This window comes from Pelodiscus sinensis, chromosome 1 (assembly GCF_052426305.1).
Source record: "Pelodiscus sinensis isolate ZL-2025 chromosome 1, ASM5242630v1, whole genome shotgun sequence".
NCBI classification, from domain to species: domain Eukaryota; kingdom Metazoa; phylum Chordata; order Testudines; family Trionychidae; genus Pelodiscus; species Pelodiscus sinensis.
The window spans coordinates 112,256,080-112,280,666 of NC_143052.1; the positions used below are offsets into that span (position 1 = coordinate 112,256,080).

The following is a 24,587-nucleotide window of genomic DNA, read 5'->3' on the forward strand; positions in this document are numbered from 1 at the left end:
GCGAGGACAGCCCACGCTAGGAATGCAGACTCAGGGGAAGGGATGGGAATGCATTAGTATTCTCTAGCTGAACAGGGACATTTAATGTAGAGGTGGGGAACTTAAGGCCCGGGGGCTGGATCCAGCCCCTGAGGCTCAGGGCTTCCCCCTAGCATTGGGGAGCCACACTTCTCACTTGATTTTTCTGTGTCAGTAGCCCCAAGCCAAAAAAGGTTCCCCACCCCTGTTTACTGGAAAGCAGTGAGTAACTGCACATCACTCACACCATGACAATGTATGAGAGACTGGAGATGAGAGCATGCACCAGTGTTGTGCAATAAAGATCTTCAATGGAATGAGTGCAGAGTCAGAGGAGTTTTTGGCTGGGCTCCAGAGCTTGATGTAGTTCAATGGCCCATGTAACTAAGTTAATGTAGAAGATGGAGCCAGCTCCTTCTGATTTTATTACTCCAAAGGAAAATCAGCTGCTCTGTGGCTGTGAGAACCACACCTGCTGGCTCTATGGGTACGTCTAGACTACAGGCTTCTGTCGACAAAACTTCTGTCGACAAAGAGCGTCTAGACTACATTGAGTTCTGTCGACAAAGCAAGCTGCTTTGTTGACATGGTAGTGTAGACGCAAAGGACAGTTTACATGCAATAACACCTTCTGTCGACAGAAACTCTGTCGACAGAAGGCGTTATGCCTCATAAAATGAGGTTTACCAGCGTCGACAAAACTGCTGAGTTCTAGTAGTCTAGACAAACCCTATAGTCTAGACACACCCTATGACTCTCCATTAGACAGAAACACTCTCAGCAGCATCTTGAGGAACAATGGACATTTCTTTTAAAAGAGGCCCCTATACTACTTGCACATTAGCTCCCATCTCCCAGATTTATAACCTGGTGCCAGTTCCTAGGATAAATTTGGCTCCTACAATCTCTCCCTACCAGCACCCTCTAGAACCGGGGTGTCCAATATATTAGCTAATAGCCACATGTGGGTATTTGTCTGGTTGAGTGTAGCTATTTGGCTTGAATAATGTGGCTATTTGGCTGTATGAGTGAGACTAGTTCACTACAGCCTGTTGGGATACCACGGCTCTAGACTATTTCATCTTTTATCAGTTCCAGTTCCTTCCCTGGAGAAGAACTTAGACATCACCGTATAAGACAGGGGAAGGATGGGCCATTGTGTGGGGCTTTATTAGAACAGCATACTTGTTTGTTGTATTTCAGGGCAAAAGGCCTCACATATTTCAACTGGGGTAAAAAGGTAAGTGACTTACTCAAGGTCACAAGGTAACTCCATGGCAGAAGCAGAACGCAGTACCAGTACCCAGTCCTTCACCTTAATAATAGGATCAACCTCTCTTGCTCCTTTATTTGCTCTTTTATAGAGTCTATTATGGAAGCCAGTGAAGAAATAAATGGTAATTGGAACAAATAGCAACTTCAGCAACAAAAAGAAAAAATAATGAATGACTTTATTTTTTAGTTCAGTTGGCCACTTGAGGTGCTAAAATCTCAACACCAACAAAAGCAAGTGTGCATAAAAACAAAAAAAGTAACACACAACCAAATCAAACCAAACCAAACCAGACAGGGTGGATGTTTTATACATATAGGGTACACACTTTCCTGTTAACACTCCACATTCACCAACTATAAAAAGCCTTGAACAGTCTGAATATCAGAGTTCACTCACATCCCAATGGGAAGGTGCCAAAGCAAATCTCTTCAACTGGGCTGGACCTCACACATACACATACATATACATATACATATACATATATATATATATATATATATATATATATATACACACATACATAGAGAGAGAGACAGAGACAGAGAGATTATTTAAATTACTGCAGTGCCATCACAACATGGCCTTTTCCCCTTCACATCTACACCTTTCATGACATCCTTGTCTGTTCAACTACCCTGCCTATATAGCACCGTCCTAAACAGCTCCAAAAGCAGAAAACATCTAATCTCTGTTACCTTGCCTCAGTCAAGGAGGATATGATCTCTCCCATGAATTATATACAAGCTATTTCATGGTACTCTGGGAGACTTCTTTTTATTGCAGATGTTAACAATTCCAACTCCTGAGAGCCACCTTGTGGCTTTTTACATTGTTACATTTGAGATTAAAGTATGCAACACTTCTTATCCATCAGCATCTCATGTAAACAGTTAATCACAAATTCATTTAAAAAGTTTTAACCAAAAGAGGTGATAGTGAATATTTAAAGATCAACTGGTAAAAAAACAGAACCGACAGCTACTCTAGATCATGCAATCTAGATCTTTCAAATACTCCAAAATGTTATTGATTTAGATGTATAAAAATATCAAAAACTCTCTGGAGTGCAGACAAACATGCTAACTAGCTCTATGCAAGTTTTGTGTTTTGATGGAGGCCTGGACACTGCAAAACTATTTTTTTTAACTGCCAGGGAACGATGGATCCATTGGTGTTTGCACAGCCAACATACAAAATATTTACAGGAAATTTGAAAACAGAGGGAGAGAAAACAGATTCATGTGACTGTTTTAAAATCTGCTGTTGCTTTATAATCCTATCCATATATGTTTAGCAAAGGAGCTTGCAACAAGAAGGCCCACTCTCTAGTTCCAATTGGATAAATGGGATTTTGATTAAGCTAAAAAGATAAAATTGTATTTGGAAATTAAAGGTAAAAGATATTCATGTTCTTCCCCTTGCACAGTTTTCCTCTGGATGAATGATTTCCAGAGCAGGCATGGGATAGGGAAGGAACAAGGCACAACCCTTTAGTGGCTTCACCAAGTTGCAACTCTGAAAGAATGATCCCCCACTTTTCAATCTGATCCCAGCCCAGAGCACAGGTTGCCCTCATCTAATTTGCCCCTCAGAGTGAGGGTGTGAATTCCTACTCTAGGTAAAGGGGAGTCCAACTCTGCTCAGAATTTCAGGGGAACCTCATCCCAGGCACTGGAGAACTTAACTCCACCCAGAATACATTACCCCTCCATGAATCAGGCCCCCGCTATTTTTCAGCTCAGCCCAAAAAGTACATTAAGAAATATGAAGCCACTGTTTCCTGTTCCCCTAAATCCTAAGAAGAAGCACCTCAACACTGCAGCAGTCAGAAATCAACCACTTCTTTCCATCCGAGAGCGCCTGACTCCTGTTTGTCCACAGATTGCTTTAAAAAGCTAAAGCAGCCCCCAACGTAGACTTTCCCATCCCTCAACAATGAAGACTTAATCATCTCATTTAGGACACGGTGTCTCTGTCCAGCTTCTGCACATGAAAGCCACACTCCCACTATGGCTAGTTACCATCTGCTTTGGGGGCTCACAATGCCTCCATTGGGGATAGGAGCCAGCACCCTTTCTTCAAGATTAGCTCTATTGCAGTTTTACTGGAATTTCAGACACAAGGGAAGAGGTGGGAAAGTGGTTATTGAATGGGCAGTTTGTGAATGTTTACCTTTCCAGTGATTGGGGGAACATCTCTAATGCAGAGAGACCTGTAGCAGAGGGAGCCATTTCTCAAGATGGGGATTATTTAATTTCATTTTATAGGACTAGTCAAAGGAATCAGGGCACAGTGCATCAGACAGGCATATAAAATTTAGATTATTTAACCACAGCAACTTTTCTCATACCAATACAGTCATGAACAAACAACAAAACTATTAAAGGAAAAGGATTTAGTGAGTTTTTCCTTAGAGTAACATTAGGGCCCTATTTATTCCTGCTTTGTTGTAGTTCAGACTGTCTGGGGAGGGCGGGATTACTGGATGGGTGTTGGGAATGGAGAGGGAGGGAGCTTTTGTTACTGACCACATGAGCCAAGGATACTGCCCTGAAGGTCTGTTTTTAATGGTCTCTTTCAGACAAAGGAAATTAAAAACCATGGAGCTCTTTGCATCCTACAGTTCACACCTGGCAGGGCTGTACACCAGGTCCCAACAGAGATCACATTGCTGACATACAACTCTGAAATCACATTGCTTCAGGTGGGAGGGAGCTATTCTTGGAAGACTATGCTATAATATGAAATATCCTAAACTCAGTGAGAAGAAGAGTAAATGAGTAAAACAAAAAAAGTTAAATATCTTAAATAGAATTGAAAAACAATTAAGTACCAAACAAAAAGCCAGGATGAATTAACATAGGGCTGAAGGGATCAGCACTGCCTTTAGAAAGTACAGCAAACCTTCAAAGTTGTAAGGTAAGTCTTATAAAATATGTATTTTTATTTACTTTAATGTTTGTTTATATTATAGAGCTTCATAATTAGGAAACTTTGCATCTTAGGCACTTTCTAACAGTGAAATACATGCAGCCCTACTCTGTATCAGCATGAGAACCCTGAGATGCAGCCTCAAAAGGGGTAGGAGCTACTGAGAAAGATAATCCCCTTATGGTGGAGAAACTGAAGAAGTGGCAGAGATTCTAGCAGTTGGTTTGAAAAATTATGAACTATCTATTTAGCTCAGTGCCCAAAGCCGCAAACACATAGCTCTTACTACTGTGTAGCGTACCCCTGAAGGGGCTCTTCTCAGTGGTCATATGCTTAGTAGTACATAGTTTGCAGGATCAGGCACTAAGGATATGTCCATACTGCAGCTTGGAACGCGCCTTGCAATGAAAGTAGAGATACACTAGCTTTGCTTAAGCTCTCATGCTAAAAACAGCAGCATGGACACTGTGGCAACGCTGACAGTAGGAGCAAGCCACCAGGGTTGGACTAAGGATGTTAAAGAGTAGATGACTATCCTATAAGCAAATACTTACCAGATAGCCAGTTGACTCATCGATTCCCTCCCCTTTGCTGACTCCATCAGATAGAGGCAGCAAGGGGGCGGGGGGGGGGGGCGGAGGAGGAAGAGGGGGTACCTTCAAAGTGGCTCCACGTGGCATTTCAAATCGGCAGTGCAGCATGGAGTCCCCCTGCTGACCCTGGGCTCCATGAGGGCGTTTCCGCTTTGAAATGCACAAAAGCCCCCGCTGGGGACTCCTGTACATTTCAAAGCTGGCACCTGCGTGCAGCCCAGAGTCAGTGGGACTTCCCGCTGGTCCCGGTCTGCATGCAGAGTTCTGCATTCCTCCTTTGAAATCCCACTGGGGGCTCTTGTACATTTCAAAGGAGGAATGCAGAAGTGCCCATCAACTAGTCGATGGAAATTCCATCAACTACGCAATTAACTGCTAGTTAACATCCTTAGGTTGGACCAGCTGGTCCATGGGTGGCAAGCCAGTGCTGCAATGTCCACAGTGCTATTTTTAGCATGCTAGTTCATGCAGAGCTAAGTCTGTGTCTGTCCACCTGGGCTGGAAGGCTCACTCCTCCCTGTAGCAGAGACATACCCTCAGGGTGTGTCTAGACTACAGGGTTTGTTTTGTTTTGTTTTTTCCAAAAAAAGTGGACTTTTTTCTAAAAAACTTCCCCTGTGTCTACACTGCAGCTGCATTCTTTCAAAATTAAATCAAACGAATGTGGCTTTTTTTCAACCATGGTAAACCTCATTTTATGAGGAAGAACACCTTTTTTTGAAAGAACACTTTTGAAAAAAGGCGTTCTTGAATGCAAACCGGGCTTTTTCGAAAGAGAGCATCCAGACTGCCTGGGTGCTCTCTTTCGAAAAAGCGACTCACTTTTTCGAAAGAAGTGGTTGCAGTCTAGATGCTTTCTTTCAAAAGGTTTGTAGTCTAGACGTAGCCTAAGAGATTATAACCAGCTGATGCAGTTTGCTTTTTAAATCTCAAATCAATCCCTACCCCATCCAATTCCTAAAATTAATTTTTCATCTGAAATGCTAGTTTCTTTTCAAAGAACCACTTCAGGCCACCTATCACAGGGGTAGCAGGGGCTGGTGCTCAGGACACAAGCCAGCTTTTGCAGTCATTGAATTACTTAAATAAGAATCCATATTAAAAGATATTCTTGTTCCTGAGATGAGATTTTTGCTCGGAGATCAGTTTTAAAATTATTTGTACTGCTCCAAAATTGGCTGAGGAGTCTCACCCCATTTCCTCTTATTCTTTTCTCTCCCTAGCAAAGGGTAGGGCTTTAAATTAGGATGAACCTGTCCCTCTAGCCCAGGGCTGGATTATCCTCCCTCCACATCTGAGCGGTTTGAAGCCAGCAACTCCTTCCTCCCCAGGGACTGAGTATCCTGCCTCCTGCATGTTCCCAGTCTCAGCCTGTTTAGGAATAGAAATAGCACTTAAGTTCCAAACTCAGCTTTCACCAAACTGCACAGACTGCTGAGCCAGCCCATGGTATGGTTGTTACCAAAAATGGAGGCATGCACTTGTACTAACAGAGGCACATTTCTCTGAGGCTGCAGGCTTGCCATCCTCACATTCAAGGCAGCATATATCACTCAGTGCACATTGCCACAGTCATGTTGTTATTCATTCTACAAGTTCACAGAGTTAGAACATCTTACTCGGATTCACTTGCAAAAGCAGGTAGTTTGAAAACATGCACCCAGATACGAGAGTCTATATATTTCATTCTAAAAAATAAATCATTTAATTAGTGCTTATGTGATGGATTTTCTTAAAATGTAAGTGAACTCAAATACAAAGTATGCCCTTTACTGCTTTTTATTATGTAAAAAAGGCCCCAGTTTTGGTTTTTAATTGTTTTTCTTTCTTCTTCTTTTTAAAAAACACACATGTGGATTAGGTCCTGCCCACTACTGCAAGTAGGAGTACAATGGGCATCCTCCTGGATCAAAGGTAGCAGCTCTGGGAGAGGACCACACTGGCAGAGGCAGAAAGAATTGTGCTGAATTTGCTTAGCTGGATGTCACTCTAGATAGCTCTTACAGTGGCAGGGTTCACCAGTCAGAGATTGGTGGGGGGGGATAATTTTTAGGTCACAGTTTTGGCTTTCTTGTTACAAACTATTAATTTACAGGCTGTTAGTCCAGAGATCTGAGAGAGGGAACACGGGATTTGTTATATACACTACAGGTTTTTCATTGCTCCATGGATATGCAAGAGTTCACCATTAAAAGGACTAGGCCAGGACAGGATGCATACCTGGGTCCATGAATTCTTCCCTGTATGCAAAGCAGGAACCAATCTATAGTAGTGTCTTGCTCTCCTGGAGTTACAACATACACTCCTCCCTGATTCAAGAAGTGTAACAATACATTATTAATAACAATATTAATAAATAGCCACAGGTAACAAGAGTATTATAACATAGAAGCAGAGGTTGTGGGATGCAGTAGGCAAACACCCATCACTCACTTGTCCATTTGTTTCTTAAAAGGTACAAAAATGAATCTTCTTTCAAGTATTAAAAAAATAAGTTAATCGACATAAAAGGGTCAAGGTGACTGAGGGCCCAAGCAGGTCTTAAGCTTCATTTCTGATGTGCAAAAATGAAATAGAGGGAGAAACACCCAAACACTTGAAGCGTCTCAATGTTCATCCAGAAGGGGCTCCCTCTCTTGGTTTAAAAGCCAGGGAATGCCGTTTAATGACCCCCCCTCAAAACACTTACCATTGTCCCACAAAGCATTTTCCAGTGTCAAAATGGTCGCAACAAAAAACAAAACAGAGAAACTCATTAGCCTCTGAACAGTGGCCATGAACACACAAGACCAGCAGTAGCTCTCTGTCCAGTGTATAGCAAAGTGGGGGAGAATTCCCCTCTCCTTCTCATAATCACAACTCTGGAGAGTACAAAAAAAGCCAGAATGGGCAGAAGAGGTTTCAAACAAACACGCCACCAATGTTTTCTCTTTCCAGTATCCTTCACATCCATGCACAATAATCGCTTCAGGTTTGTTTCTTTGGTGGGGAGGAAGAACAAAACAAAGAAGGTGCTGCTCTGGCCTTTGAGAGCTCTCCTTTAAATGGTTAACTCCCCCAGGGACTGCTACAGGCTGCTGTAGTTTCAGGAGAGGGTAGCCATTTCTCTCCCTCTTATTAAAAAAATGCTAGTAGTGAAAAAGGGAGAGAGATCAGATTGCAGCAAATCCAGTTTGGGTCAGGGTTCTTCCCCCATTGAAAGGTATTAAACCCTTCCTCTACAAAAAGTTTACCCTTTTGCCTCACATCACAAAACCCTAATGGCCCCTTGTATAGGACCTCAAGGACACAGTGCAATCTCAGGCCACCATCTTATCTTCAGCTTGGTTTGCAGACATAGTGTGGGATCCACGCCTCTAGAGCCAAGCCACTTATCAAAAGGCTTCTGGGTGCTTCAAACTGAATTCCTGCATGCTGCAGAACCCTTAGCAAGGTTTCCTCACTCAAGATCTCTCGATCCAGGTAGTTCTGGCAAACTCAGTGTAGGCCAACTGGGTAGCACAGACCAGCTGAGGTGAGTATGTTAGCTCAGGACCAGTTCAAGCTAGAGCCCTTGGACAGCATAACAGCTTCCAGGTCCTTGTCTTCTTCTTTTTCTCGAAGCCGCTGCTCCTCAAGTAGGGCCACCAGAGAGTCTCTCTGCTCCACCACTTCTAGCATCTCATTCAAGATCCTCTTCTCTTCTGACAGCTCCTCATCTGTTTTCAGGTGATCTGGAGAAAAAAAAAAATAACATGTCAAAGGACCCAGGACTGGAAACAAGTACATGAGCACACTCCTTGGATTGCTGTGTCTCTTGATGCTTACCTTCCACAGCCATTCTTTCCCGGAGTTCCTGCTGCAGCCGGCTTTGCCTATCTTCCAGCTCCAGTTCTCGAGCACTGAAAAGAGAAAGAAAGCAAGAATGAACCTATGGTGTGCGCTGTGCTAGTTAGGAGCTATCACACAAATTACCACGTAAGTAAATTAAAATATTCTGGTGTTTACTTTCCTCCCACCCAATTCTATTTACTTTCCCAGACACTCCCTTCCAGCACTGTTGTGACTCTTTCGGAACAACACTGGAGAGGTGCAGCCAATTCTTTCCTGATTAAAATGTAATCTTAATGCTTCCCCACCACCAGCGTTCGGTTGGGGTGGGGAGATGGAGAAAGAGCCCCTTTTTCACATGACTGGGCAGCAACCAGCCATCCTGCTTTCTTAAACTGATCTTATTCACAGTGCCATCGGCTAGATTTAAAATCTAAGCCAGAGACAGTGTGAAGGAGCAGGTGCATCAGCAGTCAATGCTCAAGCCACATTTTACCTCTATGCAAGTCTCCCTTCTGCTATATCCCGCTCTGAAGAAAAAGTTACCTACCAAGTAACGGATATCCGAGGGCACTGGCTCCTCAGATTCTAATCTGGGCAGCATTTTAGTGCTTCTCTGGTAGTAGCATCCCAGAGTGCCCTGAAGCTTTTGAAACCAAAGTCAAGGCATGCCTGCTCACAAACTTATTTCAGTAGAATGTAAAGCATTTGGTGGCATAAACACTAAGTAAGCCCCTGGTGTTCCTAATCTGGAAAAGAGCTGGAGGATCTGGGCCCAGTTAGGGGTCCCACTGTAGACAGAGAAGTGAGGGCTACAGAATCTATTTATAGAAGGGATCAGAATGCAGACAGCACAGCTGCATGCAAAAAAGGACCTTGCACCAGCAAGCGAATGGGTTGCACTGTTATCTGCCAAAGCCCACCTGTCACTAAAACTACAGACTGAGGATGAGCTGGCATGCAAGTGATGCTCTGTACAGAAACAGCCTGAGAGGCTGCTGGGAGAGCTTATATCTTGGGCTAAGCATTCACACGCAGGGCATATCCGTAGCTTTTGTGCTTCCACTCATCATTAGCTCTTTTTGTTCTAGAGATTCTTTCAAAATGTACTTTTATTAACTTACTGGCTGGGAACTGCATTTTGTCCAAGAGGCTTCTGATCACATATAACTGGCCTTTTGCCATCACAGCCAAGACAGAGCTGGAGGCAGGCCCTGCCAGTGCTATCTGAGAGTAATCTGAAGCTGCGCTACCCCATGCAGAAAGACCTCTTGCTCACTCACAATATCATCAGCTCAGACTCATAGCGAACCAAAGCATTCTTCTCCTGCACCAGCTTGAACCACTCCTGCATCAGCTTCGGATCATCCTTCTTCCCCATGCCTGCCAAGAGAGAAAACCTGTAAGTTTTCATGACGATGCCGTTCCATTCCCACAAGCCCAACAGCCAGGAACAAAAAAAGAGGGCAAAATGTGCAAAGAAAGCCGAGCAAGATGCTGCCAGAGCACTCCCAAGCCGGGTCCATTTAGTTTGCCTACAGCACATAGAAAGAGGAGGGCACAGACCTGTAGATGTCAACTTCTAAAGAGTTCTCTCCTCCTTGGATCAACACGTTCGGAATCCTTTTTTGCTACTGCCCCTCCCCTGTCTTCTCATTCTGGTAAACCCATAATTTAGTGGCTCATTTCTATTTAGCCTTCCTGAAATTAAATTGAACTTTGTAACAACTTTTTTGCACCTCCTCCATGTTATGGTCTTTAAGGTATGCTGACTGGAACCTCTTCCCTGCCAAACCCTGTGTACCCATTATGTTATATCCTCCAGTCCTTCAGTCATATCAACTGAATCACTGTTCTTTTACTGGCTAAGAGTGGCTCCTTGCCACCTCTATTGAAAACCTTCTTTTTCACTGGCTCATCTGTTGATGAATTCTCTTCTCCTGTAATTTCTTCCTGCTACATCTCCATTCTCATTGGTGAGTCTTTTGCTTACTGCATCTATTAACAGCAGCTCACTATATCCTATAAATACGTTATTCCTGGAATTTCTCATCAGTGCTAGAATGACACACTCAGAAAGCCATGCTACACTTGCTAATAAAAGGGAGAAAGCGAGAACTGACTTTTTGCAAATCTGATTTTATTTTAAAAGAAACAACCTCATCCTCATCTCATAATCCAAAGGCAAGGTTCCGATGATGTCACATGTAGTGCAGATGAAATAGCTACACTATGTTCTCTTGAACTCTCTGCACTGACTCAAGATATGTCTCAGACCGCACAATACCCCAAGAACAGTGGTGGGTAACCTGCAGTGCACCAGCCACAGGTGCACACCCAGGATAATCCACTGGCAGTCTGCGAGATAATTTAGTTACATTGACGGTCGGCACATATCACCTTCTGCAGCTTCCAGCAGCCACAGTTTGCCATGTCTGGCCAATGGGAGCTGTGGGAAGTGGCGGCCAGCACATCCCAGTGGCCCCCTTTGTCTTCAGGCACAGCCCCCACAGCTCCTATTCTCCAGGAAAGGCAGACTGCAGCCACTGCAAGCTGCATGGTGCTTGCAGCTGCTCAACATAAATAAAACGTTTCACAGCTCGCCAGTGGGTTACCTTGATGGGCCCTGTGCGGCTCACAGGCCATAGATTGCCCACCACTGCCATAAAAGCTCTTCCAAGGTAATTCCTATTGTGATCCTGCAATGAGTTACATGCAGGGGGACCCCTCGGCAGGCAGAAAGTCCCACTGAAATCACTAGGAAGTTGCCTGTCTGCAGGGGGTTGTTGCAAGACGGGGCCTTCAAACTGAGCTCAAAGGTGCAGAGATTTGAGCACAGCATTGTTGGTGTTTATAACACAAGCCTCTATCAGCATCATGCCTGAAAATCATCTCCTCTTACTCTCCACAGACTAACAAGGTTTCCCAGATTAATTGACATATCTGTTTACTTATACTTTATAGACACTTAGCATCTATATTAAAAGCAGTGTCTCTTACTTTTAAGCAGTCTTATTAGGGTTGCCAGGTGTCCGGTTTTGAACCGGACAGTCCAATATTTGAGCTTTCTGTTCGGGAAACAAATTGAGAAAATATAAATGAGAAAATATAAATGTCCGGTATATTCTAAATGAGATGTAATGTAGATTGTGATGTAATGTCAAGTGTGTCGGTATTTTTGTTGAAACCATCTGGCAACCCTAACTCTTTTAGAGGCCAAAAATAACCAGACAGAAGATTTACTATTTAAATACCAGATACGGAGAAGTTGGAAATATGTGCCACACCAATGACCTGTGAATTCATATCTGTGCCCTGCCTCTATCCCTAGCTCCTACCAGCCCTTACACTGAAGTCACATGGAAGACCCAGTATTTCTTGCTAAGCAGCAGTGAAGCTGCTGCCTAGCTGCTGAAAGCCAGAAATAGTAAATATTTAGGGGATACTACCCCTCTCCCCCGCAAGAGATTCTGGCTCTCTGGATTTTATACTAGTCTGTTGCTCCGTTCCAAGCAATCCTTTCCGAGCATCTATGCACAATATGCCCAGGTGGCCATGGGAGGGGGAGCTTAGACATGCAGATGTCCAGTGCAGTGGCGCCATGAAAGCACTGGGAATCTCCCCACCCTTTCCAGTGCCAGGATATAAAATAAATGCCTCTAAGAAACAGCCAAATACACCTTGCTACTAACCCATGAATAGCTTTTCTTTATGTATGTATTTGTTTTTAACAGCCAATGAGCAGAGGGATGTGGGAGGGGTGGGGAGGGCAGGGTGGACAGTCAATGTGAGAGCACCATGGAAAGCGGAATAAGTGGTTAGCGAAATTAACTGTGATCACATTCCACCCCCTACCCCATGCCTTGGCAATGGAAACTCTACTATGGCAAACTCCATCCGGGACAAAGTCAAGAATGCATTCAGCAAGACATGGATCACGGAAGACCAGTCTGGTTTAGGTTGGTTGGTTTTTGAAAGCTCAGGGATGTTTTGCAAACCAGTCTTTGTAAGGACACAGTATTCCTTTAATCCATCATATTAAATAGTCAAATTAAATAGTCATTTAAGGAAAGAGATTCTCTTCCCTCATCCCTTGCCCCATCTCCCAGACACCTATGACAAAGAATAGAGAAATCAAATACACCAAATGAAAACAGGAGCTTTAGGGTAGGACACTGCTTCTGCTGCCATTGCAAATCAATGCCCAGTGACCTTGAGACTACCCCATCCCCAATTCAAAACAGAGAAAGGGATACTGTACCTTAAAAAATTGCACACTCATACAAGCCTGCTACAGAGATTGCTATTGAGACGGAGGGAAGGAGACAGGAGGGCTTTGGAGGTTGGATATAAGAGATATTTTTGTCACCAGCTGACTAGTGCTGCTATGAAAATTCATCTGAGGAAGACAGGTTGCGTGAGGTTACATTACCTTCATGGGCACAGCAAGGGCAGAAGGAGAGAGGTCTACGACGTGGTGTCCCGGCATTGGGGTCAACTTCAATAAGACCAAATGAGGAAGAGGTAGGAGAGGAGGAGGCAAGGAAGAGGGGGACAGGAATGAAATAAAAGACAAGCAGAGGACAAAAAGCATAAAGAGTGAGAAAGAAAGGAAACAACAAGAAGAAAAGAAAATACAAGAAATGGAGAAGCCGAAACAAGGGAAACAGTCTACAGATGAGTAAGATCCCTCATCAGCACAGATAACAGACAGGAGCAGACTGAGGCAGTGGGAGAAGCAGTTACTGAGCTGTACAATCACTGACAGGAAGACTGCTTTTGAGTTTTTCCTGTTCATTGTGGGTTTTCAGCTTCAGAATCTTCATTCTAACACTATGTTGAGTGTATAAGACACCAGGAGAGTAAGTGAAGAGAGGTGAATAATTATCTCCTGCTGGTAAATGTCAGCATTTAAAATAAGGTCTAAAAGGTCTCAACTGCCTACACAAGGCATCACCTCTAAATAGCCATCCTATCTTACAGGTTTAGCATAACCATGCTCTCTTTTTCAAGTTAGGGAAAGCAATGCTGGAAGGGTCCCTTCTTTATGGAACTGAGTTCTCCCTGATGGGGAACATGGCAGTGAGAATTTGATTCTCTTGGGGCATGGGAACCTGCTCATTAGGATCCCGAGAAGCAAACATGGAAAGTACACATGTTCTTAATAGGATTATAGATGTTTAGAATGGGGAACAATGTTTAATGGTCAAAAATCACCTGTGTCAGTACATATGGGGTTAAGATCAGTCAATAAGCTTTGCAACTTTAATTTATATTTAAGGACCCGCATCACCATTCCAGATTCTGGCTCATAAGGTGACAGGGAAGCAGAGGTCTCCTGAAGGCCTGTGTCCATAAACTCTGCTTTGGGAAGGGTGGTGAAAATGACCCCATAAATCTTTTCCGTCTTTTCTGCTATGACTCCATGAAGCACAACAATATATCATCCGTGCAAGAGCTCCACTGTTTTAAAATTGAGTTTGCCTTTCACCAGGCTTCAATATTAGAGAGACTAGGAGTAGGCACAGAGTGAAAGCCTACTGCCTCAGCTCTGTCCTGCCAAGTCCTTGGATAAAAATTGCAAACATTCTCAATCAAAAGCCTTTCAATGTGCTCTCAGAGAACAAACACTGACCCTGCTAAAAGCTGGACGGTCATCCCAGATGTCAACATGAAATGGAATCCACTCTTAAACAGCATGTCCACCAATAATTATTAACATTTCTAACAGTATCTCAGGAGAATACATGCACCAAGAAGGTGAAATGCCTGAATATCAAAGCAGGAGGATTAAGACACCTGCTACTCTGCATATACAACTATTGTTAAAAAGGAAGGAATGCCTGCATCAGGGAAAGGCAGCAACAATATGACAAGGAGAATTCATAACCCAGAGAATTCAAAATAACACAGCAGGCACAATAGTGAGGCAGCTTTCACTATAGAAACCTAGTATATCAGAGAACAGGGAGAGGTGTTAGAGAAGGGACCATCACAGAAATAGCGCAGCACACATAGGACACACTGGAGTGAGGGGGAGAGTACAACAGCTTGCAAAATCCTGTGGCTGAGCAGCATTGTGCTCTCAGACAGGAAGAATATTTCGCACAGGGTGTAGAAAGGCTAACATTAGGAGAGAGGTTCCAAAATCGGTCATGCGAGTTATAGATAGCGCCTCATGTCACTTACATTCAAAAATCCTCTTTTCAGCTCATCTGGAACTTTCTAAAAAGAACTGAATTTAGACTGAAATTTCTTGGTCTGAACCGAGAAGCGTGCCTCCCCTCCCCTACCGGGAAAGAGAGTTTTCAAACTTTTGAGATATTTTTCAGATTTTTTTTGTTTGTTGGTGGTGGCATAAAAACACAACCCCAGCTTTCATTAAATGATTCAGACTTGGTGGCTGATGAATACCTTACTTTGCCTTGTTAGTAGAAAATTTTGCTTGGAAACTGAAAATTTATATAAAGGCAGTGTGCTGAGTACACACCATCTGAACATCTCACCTCTTCACTGAAACTCTACTTTTTCTGTGAGGAAAACAAACTATAACCCATGTCAATATGTTAATCACCACTTCCATCTCCTGCTATGAAATATTCAAAGTAATCATATCAGTGTTTTCTTGGCTGATCTTTGTTTTTTAAACTGTGAGCTCTTTGGAGACAAAGACTTTTTTATGATTTAAGAGCACTGGGCACTGTGTCAAAACAGAATCTTCAGAAATATGCACCAAACTGTGTTGCTACAAATGTTCAAGTTGCAGAGGCTGGAAAGATTATGCGTCACTTACATTTGAATATACAATCATTGTAAGAACCATTAATAGTTCCAGAAATAGCAGCTGCAGACTGCATAGACTGTTATTTGTCAAACAAGAACTGAGCAGCCTAGCATGTTATGTGGTTTGACTGGTAGTCCATGCAAACATGGTTATAGATTACTACATGTAGCTATCACTGGAGAATCACAGAGCAAGGTACCAGGCGTAGGTATAAACCCTGGTCTGCTGCATAATGCCACAGAACATATCCACCACACACGACTATATTGATGGGCTATTTTGTAACTACAATGTGGAAGCTCTTCTTGCAGTTCTGGCTGATTTTTTTTCTTGCTCCTAACCTCTTCTTATTTGGTAATACCCTCGACCTCTCCCCAGCAAAGTGTGCTAACAATCAAGTTATGAAGGCTTCAGGTGCCCATAACAACTGTAACTCTAGCCCATTAAATGAATATTAATACTGCTCTGCCAGTAAGTCAGTGTACATAACCTGAATTATGCACTGTCAAATTATATTTCATCGTATCCCTTTCTATTGCCCCAGACGAAAGCATGGAGCATGTCATGTCAGTACATACAATTTATGTGATCCTATATAGCAGGGCAGAAATCAGGTTGTTCTGGAAAACCAGCAAGTCTTTTTAAAAAACCACATAGCTTTATATGATGAACACACCAAACAACAAAGAACAGAATAAAATGCAATCCTTTCTAGATTGAAATCTTACCTTCTTATCAAGTCAGCTGTTACACTCTAGCACGTGCCATGATCTGAAGCCAAAGCTATCATAGAACCCATCTGGTTAGTTTCCAGACAGGTACTATTGTTTTAATAGAATCATAAAAATAGAGGGCTGGGAGGAATTTCAAGAAGTCATCGAATACAGCTCCATGTGCTCAGACAGGACCAAGTAATCCTAGCCCATTCCTGTCAGGTGTTTGTCCAACCTGTTCTTAAAAACCTCTAGTGAGGGGGATTCCACAACTTCCTTTGGAAGCCTAGTCTTATTGTGATAAAGCTTTTCCTAATATCCAATCTAAGTCTCCTTTATGCAAATTAAGCCCATTGCTTGTCCTATTTTCAGTGGACACGGAGAGCAACTAATCACCTTCATCACAGCCCTTAACATTGCTGAAGACTTATCAGGTCCTCTTTCAGACTTTTTTTCCCTCTGCATGGCCAGTTCCCTTAGATCAGGTTTAACAAACTTTTTTTGTTTTTTTGGTAACTCTGGAATCTCTTCAATTGGTCCACATCTTTCCTAAAGTGTGGTACCCAGAACTGGACACAGAGCTCCAGCCGAGGCCCCATCAATGAGTGCCAAGCAAAGCAGGACAATCACCTCCCATGTCTTTCTTACAACACTCCTGTTTTATACCCCACAATGAGATTAGCTCTTTTGCACCTGCATTGCACTGTTGATTCGTATTCAATCTATGATCTAGTGTTAACATATCCTTTGGTTTAGGCCTCTTCCTTTGGTTTAGGCCTCAGATCCTTTTCAGCAGTACTGTCACCTACTCTTTGATTCCTCATTTTGTAGCAGTGCATTTGATTTTCCCTTCCTATGCATAGTACTTTGCATTTGTTGATACTGAATTGCAGCTTGATTTCCAACCAATTCTCCAATTTGTGAAGTTATTTTGAATTAAAATCCTGCCCCTCAAAATGCTTGCAACTGCCCCCAGTTTGATGCCATCTGCAAGTCTGAAAAAAACATACTTCATTATCCAAATCACAATGAAAATATTGACTAGTACCAGACCCAGGACTGACAAATCCATGCTGGCTATTCCTTATAACCCTATTATCCTCTGGTGCTTGTTTAATAATTTATTCCAGTATCTTTCCAGGTGCTGAAGTTAGGTTGACTGGTCTGCAATTCCCTGAGTCTTTTAAGTTCCCCCTTTTAAGGTTAGCTAGTATGTCTGCCCCTTGTCCAGTCCTTTGGGATTTCATCCATCATCTGGGAATTCTCAAAGAAAACTGCTAATGATTCCTGGATTACTTCAGCTAGTTCCTTAAGGACCTGAGGATGAATTTAATCAGATCCTTCTGACTTGAACAGATCTAACATCTAAATATCCTTTAACACAGGGGTTCACAAACTCCATTGCACCATGACTTCCTTCTGAGACAAAAATTACTACACAACCCCAGGAGGAGGGACTGACATCTGAGCCTGCCAAAACTTTGACACTGCAGTGAAGAGGCCTAAACCAAAGCCTGAACCCCATCACCCTGGGCTAGGGCCTGTAACCTGAACCCCAACACCTAGGTCTGAAGCCAAAGCTTGAGCCCCAGGCAGTGGTGTTCGCGCTTCAACTTTGGCCCCAGTCAGTCTAACACTAGCCCTGGCAAGCCCATTCAAACAATGTTGTGACCCATTTTGGGGTCTCAACCTCAGTTTGAGAACCTCTGCTTTAACCTGTTCTTCCTCTGTTTTAGCTTGTGTTCATTCCCCCTTGTTGTTAATATTAATTGTACTGAGTATCTCGTTACCATTAACTTGTTTAATGAAGACTGAGGCAAAATAAACCTTAAACTTCTTGATATCATCAGATATTAGCTTTCCTTGGGAGACTTATACTTTCCTTCATCTTTCTATTATTCCTAATATATTTAAAGACCTTCTTCTTATTGCCTTATGTCACTTGCTACGTGTAATACATGTGGTACCTTAGCCTTTCTGATTTTGTTCCTATCTGCTTGTGCTATTCTTTTGTATTCCTCAGTAATTCTTTCACGTTTTCACTTTTTGTAGTACTTGTCGTTTTTGATTTTCAGGTCACTGAAGAACTTGGTCTTTTCTCTATTCTTCCTTAAGAAACTGCCTGCTCCACTGAACTATTTCCTTTAGATTTTATTTCCCATGGAACTTGACCTACCTTTTCTCCGCAATTGTCACAATCTTATTTTTTAAGTCCATTGTCTTTATTCTGCTGGTGTCAGTCCTTTCTTTCCTTTTAGAATAATGAAATCATTCATTTCCTGATCACTTTCACTCAAATTGCTGTTCACCTTAGGATTCACTATCAATTGCTCCCTATTGATCAGAATCAAGTCTAAAATAGCTGCTCCTTGGTTACTACTCCCATTTTCTGAAACAATACAAAACATTCCCAAAATACTCCACAAACTTTTTGGAAATGTGGTGTTTTGCCGTATTGCTTTTCCAACTGATGTCTATGTCATTATGTCTTAAACTGTAGGTCAGAACCCCAAAGTGGATAGCAGCCCCCTTTGAATGGTGTTACCAGAGCTGGCTTAGACTTGCTGGGGCCCGAGTCTCAAGGCCAAGCCCCATTGCCCAGTGTAAAACCAAAATTTGAGGGCTTCAGCCCTGAGCAGCTAGGCTCAGGTTGCAAGCTCCCTGCCTGGGGTTGAAGCCCGTGAGCTTCACCTTTGGCCCCCCTGCCCAAAGCAGTTTTTCCCAGTTTCCCTCTCGTATCAGAACCACTGTTCCACCCTTGCAGCTTTTTGCAGTAACCATCTCATAACAAACTTCTTATTCTTCTCAGTGTCTTCCTCCTCACCACCACCAGAAATACCTCCACACCAAGCCACAAATGATTCTTTAGTATCCAAAGTTACTGCCAAAAGCACTGGTGATCTAATTCTACTGCATCCCCATCAGAATCCCCTCTCCTTTCTAGCCTCTTTACTTCTCTACTTGCTACTTTCTTCAACCAGAAGCACCTATTCTTCTTATTGGCTTATACTAATGCTTCTTCCTCCAGCAGAATGTCCTCTGCTTCCAGTCATAATAAGTGACTTGGAAAGGGCTCCAGACTTTTTTATTTTTAATCTATAAGCACGATGTTGCCACTGTATTACAGAATTTTGGGGAAAGCTACAGAGTATTTGCAATGTGTTGACTATCCTGTACTGCATAGCATATTGTACTGCAGTGAATTACTATTGTAACATTTATAAAGCACCCATCATCATGGTATGGTATGATACTGTGCTCTATTATTGTATTATGCAATTTGAAACAGCTCATTTTACTGGATCATGGACCACTCTACTACCCCCATCCTATGCTGTACAACGCAACATCTCTGCTCTCCTTCTGTCTGTTTGTATTTCATGGAGCAAGGGAAGTATTGACCCCAACTGCATTCCCATCATACCTAGGGAGGGAGGGCATCACATGGTCCCAGCCTCCCTGGCCCTGGAGCACGGGGAAGGCAGGCACCCCCAGTCTACTGCCCTGGAGCACAGGAAGGATGCACTACCCCAGTGTCCCCAGCCTGAGCATAGCTGAAGCCCGGGGCAGCCCGGGAGCCGTGCTGAAGCAGGGGGCAGAGTGTGGGAAGGTAATGCCTTCCCCTGCCTCTTAGACCTGCCGCCCATTCTACTGCGAGATGGTGCATCATAGACACAAAGAAAGCACCAGGCAGAATGAAGAAAGTACAACAGAAAAGCTGAAGGTGGAAGCAGGATTCCTAAGCTAAACCCCACCATCAGCTTCTGTACATCTTTTCTGCCTGAGCCCTATGGGATGAGAGCTGAGCTGCTTTCCCTGAGCACTGCTGAGCATGTACACCTCCTACTGATGTCAAATGATGCCCCTCAGGCCAAGGGGGTCAGGTTCTTTAGGAAGTGCTGCCTCATAGCCAAGGCATTATATTTGCACACTGCTGGCTAACCATAGCGGTTTGGCAGCCAGCCCAAAGAAGAGCTGGCCAGAAGAACCAGATCAGAGGTGGATTCTTGTACATTGCTGTGGTGACAGATGGCTTCACAAGCTGAGGAAAGAGGAAGTGAGAGATACTTTTATGCAACCCACAATAACTTCCCTTTAGTAGCCAGAGCAAGGGCATTAGTTTGAAGTCTGAGATAAAAACCCAATCCATATCTGAGTTAGACCAATACAAAAAATCCTTTGTCTAATCATGGCGGATTGTCTCTTTTTTTCATTCCTCTGAAGTCCTCCCCTCCTCTTGGAACCTTATGCTTGCCAAGTACATGATGTGGGGCCATCCTGATTTCAACTGTGAGACTAATTTGCAAGTCTTTAAAGGGACACTGTCAACTTGAATTGAGTTAGAAAAACCCCAAAGTTTCAGGTACAGCCTGTTTTAAACAGGATGCACAGAATTAAACTACTATTAGTAGTCATGGTTTTTCTGTGCTTCTCTGTTGGCTGATCTTTACAAGTACCTTTTCAATGAAGGAAGAGGGGAAGAGCTCAAGAGCAACAACATTAACCACAGTAAGGCTCCTCTCCCTTTCTTTCTAGGGCTGAGCAGGACTTTCCCTGAAATTGCATTTCTAGGATGTTGTGGGCCATGCCAAATCTGGAAGCCTGTGTCTTCAGTGACCTCTGTGCTCAGCCCAAGCAGCACCAAAAAGGAAGCAGAAAGCTCTTTTATTCACGCTCTTTTATTCACGCCCGTTGTGTATTTGCTTTATTATACGGTCTTTCTTTACATGATCTCATCATATTTGTACACTGCCCCATTCGGTACCCAGGAGAGAAATACTTTGAGGATGAATCAAGCTGAATAGTAAAGGAGACTTTATCGACAGGGCCCTGCCTCATTTGTTACAGGAGCTGGAAGGTGTGTAGTAAATGTGGCAGAGGACTCCAAGAAGAAAAATGATGATCTCATGGTTAAGGAAGCTGAATGTAGCCCTGGAGAACTGGATTCTATACTTGCTTCTGCCAGAGTTCCATCTGAGGCTGGGCAAGTTAGAGAAACCAAACTTTTCACAGATGGTCACCAATGTTAGCTTCCCCATTTTCTGGGTACCCAACCTGAGACTCTGTGGTCTGATTTGCAGAAGTAATGAGCATTCCTAGCTGATGTTAATGAGAGTTGTGGTTTGAACATAGGAAGGGCTAAATGATGCTAAGTATTCTGAAAAAAAATTAGTTCCTAGGTACTGGCCAATTTCTCATATACTGGGCACCCAAAATTAGCTGTAACTTCTGATTTTAATTTCTCTGTGCCTTAGCTTCCCATCTGTAAAAGAGAGAGAATTATACTTCCTCTCAGCAGGGCTATTAAGATGAATTCACTAGTGTTTGTGAAGACTCTCAGACACTATAGTAATGAGTGGTATAGAGGAAGCCCACGAGGAACTGTCTTCAGAGTGGGTTTTGAATGGTGTGCAGTAAATAAAATCTGGGACCACACACGGAATGCTGAGGAACAAACAGAATATTGAACAACTTCTCTTTAAGGGAACACCATTCATCATGCACTGAATGAGGTAGGGATCCCGCAGGAAAAAGCATATGAGATCATGTAATTAAAGACTGAATCATAATGCATATGCACAAGGAGAACAAATTAAGGTTGGCTGTGTGATTTTCATTCTGGCATTTCCTAACTTTTAAGTGCTTGATTCTGCAACCTTAATAATGTTCTTTGAACACTGTTTTTGAAATGTTTTATAATATACACATAAGATCGACTGCCCACACTGAAATGGAGCCAGCTCTAGCATGAAATGCAGCATTTGTTTACTGATGCCCATACATAACATTTTAGAATGGGGAGTGAGACATGCTCCATCTACATAAAACTGCATGTGCAAATTCAATCAGGATATCCAGATTAGCATTGCTACTCTTGTGAAAGCTGCTGTACAATCTGTAATGACTTACTGTAAAGCAACTCAAACAGTATCAAAGAATACAGAACAAATTCATTAACGGCCCTTCATCATTGAAGAGGGTTCAGAGATATAAAACTCATTTTGAGAAATATTTTTTGTACTTTTGATTATCTTAGTTGGTCAGCATACTATAGATAGGGCAGCTCCTGCAGTCTGGTCTGATGATGCTCAGAGACTAGTTTAATGGACTGATACTAACTGCCAAGAAATAGTCCTAGCCATTCACAATGTGCTTAGTAGAGCAATTAAACCATAATCTGGGAACAGCCAACGTGCAGACAGAGGCTGCACCCATATGGCTGGCGCTCCAACAACTTCATTGGCACTCAACACAGATACAGCAGTTGGCCCAGGCATACCTACTGTTACCTACCAGCCCTGTGCTCTTGGGGAGTCAGGGAGTGACACACTCATGGAAAATCATCCCCCTCCCCTAGGCCTCTGCTAGAATCAAAGACAAAGCAATGAAAAGGCCGGGGAAGACACATCTAAACTGCTTCAGACAAGGGTGATAGAATTAAGGAAACACCCCAGCCTCATCTGCATGGAAGATAGCACAGAGAGACATCTCCATTAGCATACAGAATGGAAACCAGCTTTTCCAAAGCAGGAACCACACTGAACTATGGGATAACAAAAGCAGAGAAGCACTGCGTGATGGGAAATCTCTGCTCCAGATGCTAATGAACCCAGGTCTGCTCACACCCCAATTAGTCATTATCAGACCTATTCTAGTAATGGATCCTATTGACATCCAAAATACTGAAACTGCCTAGTGGTATTGTGAGCTCCGTCAAGGAACATCACCCATAAACAGGTGTGATCAGTCTCTATTGTCTTGCCTCTGTTTACCCATAAACAAATCCAGTGTTCTCTTTGAACAATTGTCCTATCCCTATAAAAACTCCTACCCTTGCCCAAGAAAAACTGTTCTGATACCTGGATTTAAAATGCATCAGTTCCATTGAGACTTCATCTCCTGTATGATCATGCTGGGGGCTCTGCTCTGCTTCTCTTCTGCCCTTTGGACCACCAGCTCCCATTACCATCTGGGAATCCCGATTAGTGCAAGCTCCACTGATTGGTGAGGTCTCTTTCTCTCTCTTCCTTCCCTACCCCCAAGCTTAGCCTCCTGACTCTGCCCTATGTAAACTGTTAAATGGTTAGCTAGCCCTAACATTTCTAAACAGTTTCAATTTACATTTAATATTGCAACTGTTAGATTTAATATTGCAACTGTTCTGTGTGTTTGGCTCCCTATATATATGATAAATAACTTTCATTGTTAAGCTGGTTGCTTCTCTCTCTTTCTTTTTCTTTTGCTCACTCTTCCTCAAGGGGTGTTGTTTTGGCTTCCCCATTTGCTCTGCAACAACGCTTCTTGTACCCCACCAAAGATCCCTGTAGTGCCCCAAATTCTGTGGGGTTTGCTCATCGTGTGGTTTGCCTGCGAATGATTGTGGTGTGAAAGTGGGGATAGGGAAGTGCTGAACCTGGGGGCATATGAGAATGGCAGCTTAAAGTGCTGTTTAATCCAAGCCCACTGGGTCCAAAGGCTCATGAGGGTGCAGTGTGGCACTGCTGTGAAACCCAGCCTGCTAAGTCCAGGGACATATGAGGGGTCAGCTTGTGAGTGCTGATTACGCAGTCTTCTTAGGCTTTGGTAGTGGGTGTGAGTGCCTGTGTGTGTTGCTAAGGTGGGAAGAACACCATCCTAAGGAACCTAGTTCCTGCAGGAGACCTCCAGTGGGAGGGGGAATTGGCAGCAGAGAGAATTCAGATCCATATGAGAGCACAAATAAGCACAAGCAGTACACGTATAGAATTGTTAACCTCCCCCCAGTCCCATAAGAATAATCCTAATAAATGAGCATAGCCCAGAGTATTGGGCAAATCTGGTAATACTACTGCAGGACAGGGACTTTGCTATTAAACTGAAACAATGAAGGAGATGAGCTTCTTTCATTAACTTTGGTACTATGCATCCATTTCTGGCCTAAGTGCTCTGGCAGCCCCAAAAGCAAATGTAAAACACATCACAGAGGAAATAAACTGAACTACAAAGCTGCATGATCTGGGAGGGTGAATGGATTTTTTTTAAAGGGATACTGCCAGGTACTGTACTTTAGACCCAAATTTAAAGTACATTAAAAAAAAGACATTTTCACTAACTAATATGAATAGAAATATTACCAGATTTTTTTAAAACAAAGTCAATTACTTTTTTTAAATGTAAACATTTCGCTGGAGTGCTGGAAACCCAAACATGACAGAACTGTGCTAATGAACGAGTACCACATACAGTAAAACTGACTATACACAGAAAATGACAATCCTCCATCTAGTGCAACTGTCCAAGCTGAGAGAAATGCACAAAGTCAATGACCATAAATTGTGAAAAGTAAATTAGATTTTTAGATTTATTAATTTGAGATTATTTGAAGCACAAGGATTTAATTTTTAAAATGACAGTGTCCCTTTAAATCAATTGTTACTTTTGCTTTTTATATTTTTTTAGTCATTAGTGATTGTGATGGGACT

The 24,587-nt window shown here is 42.9% G+C and overlaps 1 protein-coding gene across 30 annotated transcripts in view; it reads right to left on the reverse strand.

The window, feature by feature from the left end:
* Positions 1–1,450: 1,450 nt before the first annotated feature.
* Positions 1,451–24,587, reverse strand: part of MICAL3 (microtubule associated monooxygenase, calponin and LIM domain containing 3) — a 234,511-nt gene continuing 211,374 nt past the window's right edge. For 23 of the 30 annotated variants that reach the window (XM_089769356.1, XM_089769377.1, XM_089769382.1 and 20 more), the window contains 4 exons: positions 13,061–13,126; positions 9,912–10,011; positions 8,626–8,699; positions 1,451–8,531 (listed from right to left, as the gene is read on the reverse strand). In XM_089769356.1, the coding sequence (XP_089625482.1) occupies positions 8,347–8,531; positions 8,626–8,699; positions 9,912–10,011; positions 13,061–13,126 (425 nt within the window). In that variant the 3' untranslated portion in view covers positions 1,451–8,346. Of the gene's footprint in view, positions 8,532–8,625; positions 8,700–9,911; positions 10,012–11,628; positions 11,697–13,060; positions 13,127–24,587 lie in introns of those variants that run through there. The other 7 variants (XM_089769384.1, XM_075896930.2, XM_075896964.2 and 4 more) reach the window with 3 other exon arrangements.